Below are 15,276 nucleotides of genomic sequence, written 5' to 3' on the forward strand. Positions count from 1 at the left end.
CTCTGCCTCCCCTGGCTTGGGAGTGCTTCAAGGGCAGACAGAAGTTGGACTGCTTTCTCTCTACACCATCAATGCCCAACACAGGCTGGGCACTGAGCAGGCAGCTGGCAAAGACTGTTGATGGGGGAGGGCGGGGACAACTGTCAGGCTGTGGACCCGACTCCAGGGGGCTACCTGGAGAGGAAGGTGCCTTCCATGTCACAGCACAGGGTCTGCAGGGATCATGGGCCCTGGGGGCAGGAAGGCCAGGAGCCTCTGGTGGGGAGGCCCACTTCTGTCCGGCTGGACCTCAATTGGCCCCTCTGAAAAGAGATTCACAGCCCCTGCCTTAGCTACCTGGCCGCAGTAACCTTTGGGGATCAAATTAGCAGACTGACATGAACGTGTTCTAGAAACTGAAGCATGCGGGGAAATAGGAGGGTATTACAGGTGAGACCCAGAGGCCAAAGATAATAACATATGATAACAACAAGATATCATTGTTGGCAGCCCTGCCCCCAATATTTGTCTGCTCTACCCCACTGGATCCTTGCAAACCCCCTCGAGGGAGGTATTATTATAGTCCCCATATTTCCCATGGAAGACCAAGGCCTAGAGAAGAGGCCCGAGGTTCTGCTGCTGTAAGGCGGGAAGGCAGAGCTCAGTGTGTAGACGTCCAGCTGCAGGGCCGTGTTCTTACCCAGCGGTGCATTTGGAATGCACTCACGCAGTCAGCAAACGGCTATTTGCTATCTGCCAGGCGCCCTGGGCCAGATTCTGATACTCTGTGATTCTTCATGGAGTCCCTGGGCTCAGGAACTGTTTGTGTGGCAGAGTGAGGGAAGGAGCCCCCTCTGCGTGCCAGGCACTATCTGAGGTGCCGTAATGTACCCAAGGCTGGAGCCCCAGTCTCCACCACCCCCTCAAGCAGACAGGCCTGGCAGGCCTAGGGTTCACAGCCTGGCTTCTTCGACTGAAAGCCAGATGCTCCGTGGACTGAGTCCCCCAGAGGAGGTAGGGAGCGACGGGAGGGCCCATTGTCATGATCTCTAGGATGACATGAGTTACACTGGCATCCTCCCATACCCCTAAAAATCCTCCAATGACTCTTACTGCCCACAGGAGACCAGACTCAATACAGTGGCAGGGCCTTTGCATCTCCCCAGCCCTGTCCCAAGGTGACCTATAAGCTCCTGCCACCGTGAACCACATTTTGACCCTAACCAGAGCCTGCTCACCTGTGTGTTCACTCTGTCCTCAGTTCTTCCCTACCAACTCCTTCACTCCTCTTGGCCAGGAGTGCTATTGCTGCCTCCAGGAAGCCTTGTCTAATCCCACAGCAGCTGTACTACCCCTGCCCTCTGCTCCCCAAGAGAGCACCCATCACCCAGATCCTGGCTGGCTCTCTACACGTCTATTTCCCCCAGACCTGGGCACTCGGCAGGGGCTTTTCTCAGATTCTGGCCCATTGCTGAGTGATTAGGGTGGGGGGATCCATGTCTCCCAGAGACCTGGTCAGCAGAACAAACAAAATGAGCTTATGGAGGCCGATCTCATGTCCCATAGCATTGCCAAACTTGAAAAAAATTACAATGGCTTTGGAAACCATCTAACGTGTGTCTGGCACTATCTCAGTTCGGGGGATTATCGAGGCCCACAGTCCTGGTGGCAGGCAGGGCGGTGGGGAGCAGGCCCCCCTCGATATTGGTGGTCTGGGCACCGTCTTATCGCCGCACAAACGCAGGGCAACTCAACAGTTTCAGGAGCAGCCTGGCCACAAGCTTCCTGAACTGACGCCACTGAATCGCTATCAGGAACTGAGGCCACACAAGCCAGGTGCGGCCACCAGCCCCAGCAGGCCAGATGCTGCGAGAACCCAGATCTGCTGGGGGAGCCAGGGCACAGCCTAGCTTGGGGTCTCCCAGAATCTAGTGCGAACTCTGGCCTTGAGTATGTGGCTTCACCTCTCTAGGCCTGCCTCAGTTTCCTCCTCTGAAAAGTGGGGGTAATAACAGACTCAGAGAGAGAGCCCCGTGGGAGGCTTCAGTCTGCCAAGAAGCAGCAAACTCCCCCATCACGACAGGTACACAGGTGACAGCTCACCTGGTCCATTCCACTGCTCACCTGGCTCTTCTCCACTCCGTCCCTGGCCCCACCCAGCCCTTCCCACCTGAGATTTGTGGCATCCAGAAGACCTCCGTGATGCTGGCCCCAGGAAGGCCATTCCTTACCGGCCCTGTGAGATGCCTGTGTCTCTCTCCTGGCGGGGGCCCTGGTGAGGACACAGGCTGCTGCTCCAGGGACAGCCACAAGGGAGGCTCCCCTCATCTTAATGGCCCTGGGTCTTTCTCTGGGACCCCAACCCCAACCCTGCCACCAGGCACTCACCCTTGAGGATTCCAGGAAGAGAACGTGAACTTCAAGGGTGGCATTTGGGACCTGAGCCACGCAGCCCTTAGAAACTTGACTTGTAACGTATGTCACCTTGGCATCCACAGGCTGTAGGTCACAATGGACTGTTTCTGCGAGACCTGTTGGGGAAACACAGCCAGAGTGAGCCCCAGGTGAGAATAAGTTAGTGACAATCACTCCCACATTCTGAACGCCTAGCACTTGGCACTGGCTTAGGGCTTTCTGCATCCCACAGCTATCCTACAAGGCGGATATCATTCTGTCCATTCCACAGACAGAGAAACTAAGGCTCAAGAAGGAAAAGTCTCTCCCCCGAGGTCACGTTGCAACTAGGGGCAGGGTTGACAGATACAATGTAGGATACCGGGTTAAATTTGAATAAATAAAAACAATTAATTTTTTAAAGTGTAAGTATATCCTGACTATCACAGGGGACATATTTATACTGAATTTTTTTTCATTGTTTATCTGGCACTCAAATTGAACGGGGTATCCTATATTTTTTTTTCAAAGATTTTATTTATTTACTTGACAGAGATCACAAGTAGATAGAGAGGCAGGCGGGGGTAGGGGGAGGCAGACTCCCCGAGGAGCAGAGAGCCCGATGCGGGGCTCGATCCCAGGACCCCAGGATCGCGACCTGAGCCAAAGGCAGAGGCTTTAACCCACTGAGCCACCCAGGTGCCCCAGGTATCCTATATTTTTATTTGCTACATCCAGCAGCCCCAGCTGTGGGGCCAGGCTCACAGGTGTACACACCCAAGCCTCCAGCCAGTCCACTCCCAAGGGAGACAAGAGCTAAGATCAGGAGAGGAAAACTTCCCGTCCTTCGTCTTGAGGTGGCTGGGAGGAATGGGGCCAAAGAGTATTAAGAGTCGCCAGGCCCCAAGGGAGGGAGTGAGCCAGAAGGGTGGCCCCGAGTTCAGAGGGCGGCTGTGGGAGGAGGCCTGGGCCACAGGAGCCTGCTCCTGGGCTGCCCGGAAACACAGGTCCTGAGGGAAGGGAATGGAATTTCACCCTGACCCGGCAGAGGAGGAAGAGGAAATGAGGCCCCTACACCTCGTCCTAAGGAATGTGCCGAGGAGGGGGGGGGCTCCGGAGGAGGGAAGGAGGACAGAGAAGGGGCAACTGGAAGTTTGTGTCTCCATCTTGTCGCGCTCACTTCCTGTTTTCTTGGAGATCAAAGATGGGCGCGGAGGGGCTGGCAGCACGTCCAGCCGTCGCCAGCTCAGAAGAGGGGGTAGGGAGGCTTCTTCTGAATCCCAGGCCTTGGAGCCCATCTTTCTCCTAAACCAGCCTTTCTGGGCTCAGGACCCCCCAGAGGTCAGAGAAGAACTTAAGATGGCCGTCCCTGGCCTCCGCCACGCTACCCGCCAGGGGCACCTTGGGAGGGATAAGTTCAAGACAAGGGCGTTTGGCGACTCCAGGCCTTGTAAGTCCTTGCCCTGGTCCTGTCCTGTGTGCAAGGCTCACAGTGCGAGTGTCCTATGGCATTTGATTCAAAGCAGGGTCCCTGGAGCAAGGCCAACCTGGGTTTGAATCTCAGGCCCGCACTTACTAGCTATGTGGCTTTGGTGAACAGTTTTCCCCCTTTAGGCTTCAGTTTCCTCATCTGTGAGAGGACAGCACCCACAAAACCCTCGGAAGTTGTTGGGAGGATTCTGCAAGAACAGGGCGTATGGCGATTCTTTGGGTTACAATTATTTGATTGACTTCAGTCCCTGGAGAAGAATGGACTGTCTTAGGGGAGTAGGGGTGAAGTGGTGGGATGGGGCGGTCTGCAGGTGAGGGACCTCTGGCTTGGAGGTCACTAGTGTCCCAGGCCAGCAGACCCCCTCATCCCAGAAGATGCAAGGGCTGACACCATCTCCTGTTGTCCCAATCCCTGGTGACCCACTAAACCCCTCGGTGCTCCCCACCCTCTCCCTCCCTTTCCCCCTCAGCGAACACAGATTTCTTGGCTGCTACCTGGTCCAAACCCTTCCTACACAGATGGGGAGACTGAGGCCTAGAGAGGCGGGAGGGGCCAGAGTCACTCACACAGCGCATGGCTGACCAGGCTGGGCCTCAGACCCCCTTCTCTCCACATGACCCAGGGTCTGGCCTGCAGATTAGCACAGTGCCTTCCTCCTTTCCTTCGGACTTTCCCTGCCCCCTCCCCAGACTTCCAGGAACCCTAGTTCCTCCTGGATTGCCTGGGCGGCCAGGGGCCACCTCTTCCATGCCGTCAGCCAGCGGGAGAGGCCATGGGCCTGGCCATTATGTAATGATCAGATAACGGGCCAGGCTGGGAGATCAGATAAGAGGTCCATTTATTTTGGGGCCTTTTCGAATCCTGGCTGCCCCCACCCCGCAGACGAGAATGGGGAGACAGGAGGGAGTATGACGCCCGGGCCTGTCTCCCGGAGCCGGAGGCGGGCCCAGACAGAGCTGAAAACAATCCCCTGGCACCAAGGGAAACGCCAGGGCCTCCCGGGACCCGGGTTGGAGGAGGCGCCGCTAGGGGCCTGGGTGACCCGGCCCCGAATGAGAGACCTAGAAGCCGCCTCCCCACCTCTGTCCCCTTCCTCCTCCACCCCCACCCAGGAGCATAGGGCCACCTTGGGGCTTTCTGCCTGGCCACCCCAGGACCTTGAAAGGCCACAGGGAATAATGGTCAAGCAACACCAGAGTCAGACGACCTGGGTCAAATCCCAGCTCTACCCCTCAAAACAAGGGTCACCTTGAGCAAAAGACTAACTTCTCTGAGCCTCAGTTTCCCCATTTACAAAACAGCTTTCATCGCGCTTACTGAGAGCCAGGTACTGTTTTGAGGCTTGACATGAGTTCATTCGTTTGGTTCTTGCAGCAGCCCTGCGGGTGGGTGCTGCTCTTGTAACCATTTGACGCCTGGGGAGACAAGATCCGTGAGGGACAAGAATTTGCCCAAGGTCGCCCAGCTATTAGGAGTCAGGGTCTGTATTTGCTGCCATGCAATCTGGCTCTGGCACGTAGCTGTGTGTCTGCCTGGTACCCAGTAAGCGTTCTGAACACAGTGGCTCTGATTACTTCCTAATTCCAGGGTAGAGCCTTTCCACGGGCTTTCTCTGTTTTTCTTCTCTTCTTCAATCACCCAGCTATCCATCCACTCTTTGCTCCTTTCAGGGTCCCAGTATAGCCTCCCAGATGTCCCAGCTTCCAGCTCAGTGCCCCCACAAGAGAGCCCTCAAGGCTCCCTTCTCCAGTCTTCCCTATGGCTCCTCAGTGCCCACAGGGTCAAATCCATGCTCCACCACCTAACATGGGATTGAAAAGTGCAGGGATCTGGGGCGTCTGGGTGGCTCAGCCGGTTAAGCATCTGCCATCCGCTCAGGTTGTGATCCCAGGGTCCCGGGATAAAACCCTACATCGGGCTCCTTGCTCAGCGGGGAGTCTGCTTCTCCCTCTCCTTCTGCTCATGTGCTCTCTTTCTGCCTCAAATAAATAAATAAAATCTTAAAAAAGAATAGTGCAGTGATCCGATGGATGCCAAGGTTCAGATCGGATTCTGCCAGCTTTCAGCTTCCTTTCCATGCCTCAGTGTTATTATCCATACGATGGGGATGACGGTGATCACAACAGCTTCCTCATCGAGCTGTTGCGAAAGTTGGTCCGACGACACAGGGGCAGGACTCCACAGGCTCGTGATGCAGGAGGCGGCTCAGGACTGGCAACTGCTCTCATGAGAACTTACACCCACTCGGAAGAAGTAAGCTCTTCCTCCAAACACCCCTCATTCCCTGCAGCTGCCCTGCTCTCCCCCAGACCAATGGTCTTCCTTTCCTCGACCTCTTGGTCAATTTCTGTTCAACCTTCAAAGCCTTGTTGTGAAAGTCTTCTCGTCGGGACTGATCCAGTGGCCCTCTAGCTGGGAGGACCAGTGTCAGGGCAAGAAGGGGACCAAACCTCATCTGCCCTCAAGCAGAATGGGGCAGTGGTTAGACCCTGGGCGCAAGCCCCAGCTGCTCATTCCTGGGCTGTTACTTGGGAGAATTCCTTCACCTGCTTGTGCCCCAGTCTCCTCAGCTGCGAGGTGGGGGAGACAGAAATGTCTGCATCCTTGGGCTTTTGTGAAGGTTAAGCCTGATGGTACACATCGGGTCTAGAGCGGGGTGGGGCCGAGAGTGGGGGCTGGGTCAATGTCAGCGGGGATGTTTGTCTCTTCACCCCCATCCCTGTCCCAGGTATGAAGCCAGCTCAACCCTGGAGAATGGTCCAGAGCTGGGGCTGGAGCTGGGGCTTAGTGTCACTCTCCGTCTGGCTGAGATGAGACAGAGTCTCAACGGTCATGTCCCTACTGTCCCCAGGGACACATCTGCTCCTGGCTCACACAAGTTCCTCTTTTATCTCCTGGCAAATGGGAAGCTGCCCTGAAATGCGGGCTCTAAGAGATGGGTATCTGTGGTCTCTGTGCTGTGTCACTTGCCCCCTGTCTGAAGAGGCCCAGATCCCCACACAGGTGGTGGGCAGCACCAGGTTCCAAGTCCTGCCTCTGCCCCATCTTCCAGCGAAGGCTTCTCCACACTTTGATCCCAGCCACCCGACACGGGCCTCAAATCCCAGCACCCCCCCCCCCTTCTGGGACTCTGTCCAAGTGAAATGCTCCAAAATACAGGAAGAGGTGCATGTACCAAAAACGTGCACGGCGGTGGTATTTATAACTAGCCTCAACGGGGGAATCACCTAAATTTTCAACAATAAGTGATTCGTTAGACAAATGACAGGATGGCACATCGAAGAGAAACAATCTTCTGGAACCACGAAGGGATGGTTATGGGGTCTACATGACAACATAGAAACATTCTGGGTCAAAAGAAGGGTGCCCAAGTCTCCCAAATGCTGATCCATCTTCCTTAAAACGACCTTCACGAGCTAGACAAAAGGGACACCTCAGTCAGCTGGGCGTCTGCCCTTGGCACAGGTCATGATCCCACGGTCCTGGGGTCAAGTTCCACATTGGGCTTCCTGCTCAGAGAAGAGTCCGCTGCTCCCCCTGCTTATGATCTCTCTCAGACAAATAAATAAGTAAAATCTTAAAAAAAAAAAAAAGAGTTGGACAAAAACTAGTAGGCAACCCACCTAACAATGCCGACATTAATGAAGGAACTTGGGAAGTGATTTTTTTCCCCTTCTTAGCGGTTTGCTTTGATGAGTAAACTGAAGTGACTACATAATTAAATTGCTCTTTAAAAATCTACGTTTGGGGGCGCCTGGGTGGCTCAGTGGGTTGAGCCTCTGCCTTCGGCTCAGGTCATGATTTCGGGGTCCTGGGATCGAGCCCCGCATCGGGCTCTCTGCTCAGCGGGGAGCCTGCTTCCTCCTCTCTCTCTGCCTGCCTCTCTGCCTGCTTGTGATCTCTCTCTGTCAAATAAATGAATAAAATCTTTAAAAAAAAATCTACATTTGTCTTTTAAAGAGAAAAAAAGCATTCCAACGTGGCAAAAAAAAAGTATCTTAGAGACACTTTGAGAGAGAATTCCCTAGAGAAAGCTTTGCTGGAGAACAGGGACGTCGGGGTTGTCCCCATGCGTGCCGTGCACGGTTACTATTTTATTCTGACAGGAATGGAGTCACTGTTGCTGGAGCGACCAAGGCCGGGTCCCAGACATCGGTCCACAGCAGAACAGACACAAATTCAGCTTCTGTTTCGGCTGCATGTCATGGCATATGGATTCATTTGCTAGGGCCCAGGCTGATGGACATTAGGGTGGTTTCCAGTTGGGGTTTTGTTACAGGTACCTATGGACCATACAGACCTTTACGGAGTTGGACAAGCAGCGCCAAAGGGCTGAAGGCTGAGGGCGTACACGAGTTAGGGTTTTGAAAGATTCTGCCAAACTGCGTTCCCAGAAGGCTGGACCCATTTCTCAGGCCTGTTTGAGGATGTGAGGGCCACTCCCACCCCATCCCCCAGCGTGGAGATCTGAGTTCCACACTGCCTGCCCTCCATGAGCCTCAGTTTCCCAGACTATCAAAGAATCGGGCTGGATGGTTTGGAATGTCCTTGAACCCTATGATCACTGGGGTACTGGTACCCACTCCCAGGAGGAGATGAATAAATTATTAATTTTTCCAACTGGCTATTAAACACAATTAAAAATTAACTTTTGAGGGGTGCCTGGGTGGCTCAGTAGGTTAAGCATTTGCTTAGGCTCGGGTCAGGACCCGAGGGTCCTGGGATTGAGCCCCATGTTGGGCTCCCTGCTCAGCGGGGAGTCTGCTTCTCCCTCTTCCTCTGCCCCTTCACCTGCTCATGATCTCTCTAATAAATAAATAATGTCTCTTAAAAAATTTAAATTTGCGGGCACCTGGCTGGCTTAGTGGAGCATGTGACTCTCGACCTCAAGGTTGTAGGTTTGAGCCCCACGTTGGGTGTAGAGACTACTTAAAAATAAAATTTTTTAAAAAGATTTTATTTTTTTATTTGACAGAGAGAGACGCAGTGAGAAAGGGAACACAAGCAGGGGGAGTGGGAGAGGGAGAAGCAGGCTTCCTGCTGAGCAGAGTGCCCGATGCAGGGCTCAATCCCAGGACCCTCGGATCATGACCTAAGCCAAAGGCAGATGCTCAATGACTGAGCCACCCAGGCGCCCCAATAAAAAAAATCTTTAAAAAATTAAATTGTATAAGCTTAAAGAGAAATATTTTTAAAATATTTGTTGCATCGATGTGGTAAAATTATTGGACAAAGTGCTGGGGTCGCCACATCCCACCTGCAAGCTTGCTGAGTAGGTAGCTTGAAATCGACCATAGAGGAACATTCACACCCTGGACATTAACAAACACCATCCCCAGCGCCCTCCACCCCATTGTTCATGATTTGCCAGCACACCGCTGCCTTCCATCCTAGAAAACCAGGCCCTGAAGATCTACATGGATCTTTCTCGGATGATGAGAGGACAGTGTTATCAAGCAAGAAACAGAGTGGTGAAAGAAAGACAGGGTGGCCTAGAGGCCTATCGTGGAGCTCAGGTAGGCTTCTGTCCGGGCTGTGTGAACTTGGCAGGTCACAGCCTCCACTTCCTCTCCTGGAAAATGGGGAGATGAAGGCAGCCATCTTGCAGAGTTGCTGGGAGCTATATGGGGGCGGGGGGGCGTGCATACTTATTACACGTGGGTAGGAGTCACAAGTCTAGGGTCAGATCTGTGCTAGGTTATTGAGTGGCTGTGACAGTTTCCTGTGAGCCGTGAAGTAGGGGTTTAGAGACCAAGGACTGGGGACTTTAAAATGTCACAAGGTGGGATCAGGTAGGGAGGTGGCCGCAGTTGTTCTCTTCCCACTGCCAACCCCAGATCCTTTAGGGAGTTTCTGGATGTGCCGTGGGTCAAGGAGAGCCCATAGGGCTGTCTTGTGGCTTCAGGTGGGTGAGGGGCGGACACGGCAAGGTCCACATGAGTGGGATGGAGGTCTGGGTGTCCCCAGCTCCTCACAGCCTCTCTGGTCAGTGTCAGAAGACTGCAGAGCCAGGGCCGCCTAGAAAAGCCCCCAGGCTGAGCCGCCCCCACAGAACCCTTAGTCTGGGCCACATCTTGAGGAGCAGAGGGTAAGTAGAGGCAGAGAGAGAGTGCTAAGTTCAAGAGTGTTCTGGGGGCCGCTCACAGGCCCTGGGAAGGTGAGAGGCAGGAACTTAAAGCTGATCATAAAGCCGCAATAATAACACAGAATCCTCCAGCCTGTTCTGAGCTCTCTCTACAAGCACACTGCCCCCCACCCCAAAAGCCCCAGAGGAATTCCGTCCCCATCCCTGCTTTGCTCAACGGCCTGAAGGCCATCCCTCAACATCACACCGCCAGGAAGCAGCCATGTGAGATTTGAACCAAGAGCCCTAGTGCTGACTGTGAATCCACACACCCTCCTCCCCACAGGTTCCTCAGATGGGAACCTTAAGGCCCAGAGAGGGCAGGAGACCCTCCCAGGGCAGCACAGCACTCTAGGACATGGGCTTCCTGGGGAGAAACTGGACAGAGCTAGGAGGGCAGACGCCGGAGGCCAGGGCTGAGGCAAATAACTCACACCCGTTTGCTTGAGACGGTTAGGGCTAAAAGTTCTTTGTCTTGTCAAACCGGGAGGGTTGGTCACCCTATGGTGTCCACATTGGGCTGTCCAGACCCCCTAGGACAGCCCCACTGGGCATAAGGTCAGGACCAGGTTAGAGGCCGGGGATACTTGGGGCCGAATCTCACCGCCACCGCCCCCCACTCCCCATCCCCCACCCCAGGGTCCCTGGACACCTACTTGTGGGCCTGAGGCTGCAGACGGCCAGCAGCAGGGCGACGACCGGGGGCAGCGTGTGGCGGTCCATGCTGTCCACCAAGGGCTCTGTGCGCTGGGCCTTATCCGGTGTCCAGGGGCAGGGCTGCGGGCGGGCGTGGGGGCCGGCGTGGGCGCGAACAGGGACCCAAGGGGAACAGGCGGCCGGAGCGACGGCGTCCCTGCTCCAGCCTTCTGAGGTGGCGGCCGAGGGGTCAGGAGAAGTGGGCACAGGGGCGCAGGGCCGGGCCGGGGGTCGCTGGCCGAAGGGTGAGCGGGGAGGGGGTGCCGGGCTCCTGCGGATGGTGGCTGTGGCAGCAGTCCTGGCCTGGGGATGCGGATGGAGGCTGGGGTATGACGGTGGGGAGCTCCCGGCTCATCCAGCCCGGCCTGGGGAGGCAGGAAATGCGCTTCCTTAGAGAAGGGGCTGGCCCAGGCAGCCTGCCAGGCGGGGAGAGGAAGTGCCACGGGCTTTGTCGCTGGGTGGGGGGCCCTGTGTGTGGTGGGGAGGCAGTGGCGTGGGAGGGCCCAGGCTCCAGGCTGGTCTCCCCACACACCCCACTCTCCCATCCCACCCTCTCCAGGGCCAGCTGGTGAGGCTCATCCCCCAGCCCCCCGGGGGCAGCTGTAAACAATCACCCTAACAAGGAGCCCTTTTAGAGGCCCTGACCAAGGAGGCTCAGCTGGAGCTCATAGCCCCTTGAACTCAGTTGTTCCCATTTTGCAGATGAGAAAACAGAGGCCTGGTGCAGTGAGATAACTGGTCCCCAAAGTTGGTGGAGTTGGGATTCGAAGAGGTGTCATGGGGCACCCAAAGTGGCTTACGTAAGCCTGACACTGGCTCGTCATTCTTTGCTTTGCAGGCAGGGAAACTGAAGCCCAGGATAGGGAAAGAACACTCCCAAATGACAGCTGGGGCTGAGCTCTCAGGGCCCAGGGAGAACAGGGGAACATCAGGCCTGCTTCCTCCATGGGTGGAAAATCCTCCAGGGAAAAAAGACAGCCCCAAATGAAAGCGGGACTCTCTAACGGTCTTTCCGAAGTCAGGTGGCCCTGGGTTCAAAGCCCAGCTCTCCTTGTTCTGAGCTACAAGTCCTCAAGCAAGGTTCCACAACATTTGGTCACCATGTGTGTAAAGAGGGCACAATGGTGCCTTCCTGGCCAGGCTGCTGTGAGATCTGGGGAGGTCTGGACACTATGGCGCTGAACTTGGCCCTGGCACAGGAAACACTCCCACCATCAGTGCTCCTGGGAGACAATACCCGAACTGTCCCTTGTTCATTCTGCAAACAGTAAGCGCCAAATGTGTGCCCACCGTGGTGTTGGTCCCGAAGTAGCACCTAGGGTCAGGCCAAGGGAGCTCAGAGGAAGCAGCCTGAGCTGCCTGGCGTCTGAAGGACTGGGCAAGGCTGGGGAGAGGCATAGAAGAAGGGGGTCAAGAAGGTCCGTTGGAAAAAAAAAAAGAAGGTCCATTGGGCAGGGGACCAGCCCCAGTGAAGGTGGGGAAGCAGGAAGTAGTCCGACCACTGTGGGACATGCAGGGGGTGTGCTGGGGACAAGAAGCCTGGAGGGGCAGACTCTCGCCTGGCTCTGGAGGGACACCTAGAATGAAGGCCAGGGGCTATCATGGAGGGTTCTGGAGCAGAAGGGGCTGGCTTTGAGAAGACAAATCATGTTACGTGCTGGCAGGACCCACAGACGGGATGGAGCCAGGAGGCCCTTCCCTTTATCCTTGTTCTGGGCCACAGATGGAGTAATAGAGGCCCAGGGAGAGAGGAGAAGGCAGGAGCCCTGGGTGTCTCTGGAGGGAACAGAGCACAAGTATGTTTGTCTGTGCAGGAGCTAAGAAGGGGTGGGAAGGGTGGGCGTGGCTTCTTGGGTGGGGATTGGGGTAAGGTTCGCTGCCCAACCCCGGAGCTGCCTAGCCAGGCATGGGTGTGGGGTCAAGGAGACCCCCTCCACCAAGCAGGAAGGCGGTGATGGGGAGGAGGGGGCCATCGTGGGAGGAGTAGCCCCTCGGCCTATTCCCATGGGCGCAGAGATGGGGAGGTGGGCGCCCCCAGTCCGAGGGCGGGGATGACAGAGGGGGCCGTGAGGCTTCCCCCAAGGCCCTCAGAACAGGGTCTGTACCCCAGGGACAGTTAATCCAGCCCCTGGGGCTGAACTCCCCAGTGCACCAGGCCCCGCCCTAGGCGGTCCCCTTATCAGCTCTGGATCCTCACAGCCACCCCTGGAGGCCAGTGATGTTAAACCATTTATGGAGGAGGAACCCAAGACTCCCTGATGTTTATGTGACCCCCCCAGTGGGAAAGCAGAGACCTCAGGGCCGCGTGGCTCCAAGCTCTCCTCCTTCTCTGCTAACTGTGGGGAAGACCCATGTCACCGTGGCTGTGGGTGTCACAGGGTGAGGGGAATCCAGGGCCAGAGCAGGGACCCCATGGGAGGCTCTCCCCAAAACTTCCTCCCTCCCACTTCCCCCCAGGCTGCACAATCCATCCCCAAGCACATTCTAAACCAGACCCACTGGATTCTCTTGAAAGCAGGAGAAGCTACAGGCAGACCCAAGGAAGAACTTTCAGGAAACTTCCAGGGTATAGAAAGACCTACAGGCAGTTAAAGGAGGGCCTGGAGCCCTGACTCCGGAGACCTTGTGGAGGAGGGAAAAGACTGGGACCCCCCAGCTGTAGAGACAAGGTCACCTGGCCCCCTCCCACCCTAGCCTGTGTGGGGTCCTGCTGTGTGAGTCTCTCCACTGACTAGACGCCCCTCAAGGGGGGACTTCAACACATCTGCACTGCTGCGGCCCCAGCACAGAGCCCAGGATGCTTCTGGCCTTAAGATCTATTTATTGAAAGCATGAAGTACCCAGGAAGATAAGGCAGGGGTGGGGGCCATGGAGGTCACAGGGAAACTGAGATACAAAGAAGCAGATCTTAACTCCTCTTCCCCAGTAGAAGAGACCAGTCCTCCACTGGGTCGCCTGTCCCTGGGAAGCTTGATGGTCATATGGTCTCACAGCAGGGGACAGACCTTGGGTTAGCCATCTTCCATCTCCATCTCGATGGACATGTCTGCTGCATCTCATCACCCCCAGCCCTGCACAGATCACAGGGAGTGGGGAGGAAAGGAGTTTCATTTCTCTGGGTCTTTCCCTGCAGAATCAGTGCAAATCAGTAGCCTCCCTCCACTGAAGGCCACAGTCCTGACCAGGCCCTCTCCGGGCCAAGGGTGGTCATGGCCCACACTGCTCTCCCTTGTGGTTTCCCCAACACCGCCCCCCGCCACCGTCCACACCTGGGTAAACAGACCCTTCATTAAATTCTCAAATTATCCCAATGGAGCGTGCCATCTGTTTCCTGCGGGGCTCTGACTGATACAAATGTTTTCAGGTGCCGCCTCGCCACACGCCAAGGAGACATGTGGCCAATGGCCAGGTCCCTGTGCCACGACCCCACAGTGGGCAGGTGCACAAATTCTGCTCCTTCCTCCTCCTGGCTGGCTGGGAAGGCCAGGGCTGCAGGAAGGGACAGAGCACGTCTACCCTGGCCACTAGCCACAGGAGGAATTTTAGGCAGTCCCCGGGGAGCCCCCCAGGCGGCTGTCTGTCTCCAGCGCCGGCCTGGAGCCAAGGGCTGCTGAGGACATCAGGGCCAAACCCACAAGAACAAGGGAGAAAGTGGGTACACAGGGAAGAGAACATGGGAGTGGGAGTCAGGGTATCCAGGCTCTGTCTCAGACAGCCTTAGGCAAGACCTTTCTATGTTCTGGGTCTCATCTTTCTCCATTGGCACCATGGGAGGACAGCCTGCCGGCCTGGGGAAGCTTAAAAGCCCAGGAAAAGAATCGGAATCACTTCACCATTGACAAGCTTGTCCAGCCCTGTGCCAAGTGCCAACTTACAGCCACCTACTGGGCTGAGACTGTCATGGGTCCATTTTACAGTGCAAGAAACTGAGACTCAAGGGTGCACGACAACAGGTCTGGGGAGAAGCAGAGGGTAATTCACGTCTGGCCCGTATTTCCTTCCTTAGCTTCCAGAACATTCCATGTTGTTGTTCTTCCCACCTCCCTGGTCACCTTATCTGCCTCCTTACTCATTCCTCCTCATCCTCCCAGGCTTGACCCCTGGGCCTCTTCCCTTTTCTGTTTACCCTCATACCCAGGTCAGGTTTTTGCAAATCTTTGGGACCATGACCTTGTGTCCCAGCATGAACCTGGGACTCAGGCTCAAACAATCGCAGTGTTTTGTGAACACATATACCCTTACGATGCGTATCCATCTCGTCTCATTTCCTTTCAAATACGGATCACAAGCCGTTCCATCGGTTTCATCACCCACGGCGGGTCTCAGCCATAAAATATGATGCCTTAGCTCCCTGCTACTCCAAATGTGGTCTTAGCATCCCCCGAGAGTTTCTCTCTGGCCCTGCCCCAGACCTGCTGACTCAGAACCTGCATTTTATCAAGACCCCCAGGGCATCCATGTGCACATTAATTTTGACAAGTGCTGTTCTGGGTGCCCTCATCCAGACAAATGGCTTTAAGTGCCATCTATGGATACTGATGGCTCCCAGCTTTCTACTCTCCCCCTGATTCCAGGCTCCTGGGTGTAACAT

General features: G+C 55.6%; 1 protein-coding gene across 2 annotated transcripts in view; it reads right to left on the reverse strand.

Annotated features, from left to right (window-relative positions):
* ENG (endoglin) overlaps positions 1-11,032 on the reverse strand; it is a 30,518-nt gene extending 19,486 nt beyond the window's left edge. The window contains exons 1-2 of one of the 2 annotated variants that reach the window (XM_032865933.1): positions 10,646-11,032; positions 2,368-2,510 (exon numbers count right to left, since the gene is read on the reverse strand). In XM_032865933.1, coding sequence (XP_032721824.1) covers positions 2,368-2,510; positions 10,646-10,712 — 210 coding nt within the window. In that variant the 5' untranslated portion in view covers positions 10,713-11,032. The remainder of the gene's footprint in view (positions 1-2,367; positions 2,511-10,645) is intronic. The other variant, XM_032865932.1, reaches the window with a different exon arrangement.
* Positions 11,033-15,276: the final 4,244 nt, after the last annotated feature.

Source organism: Lontra canadensis, unplaced genomic scaffold (genome assembly GCF_010015895.1).
Source record: "Lontra canadensis isolate GAN:19392208 unplaced genomic scaffold, GSC_riverotter_1.0 scaffold30, whole genome shotgun sequence".
NCBI classification, from domain to species: domain Eukaryota; kingdom Metazoa; phylum Chordata; class Mammalia; order Carnivora; family Mustelidae; genus Lontra; species Lontra canadensis.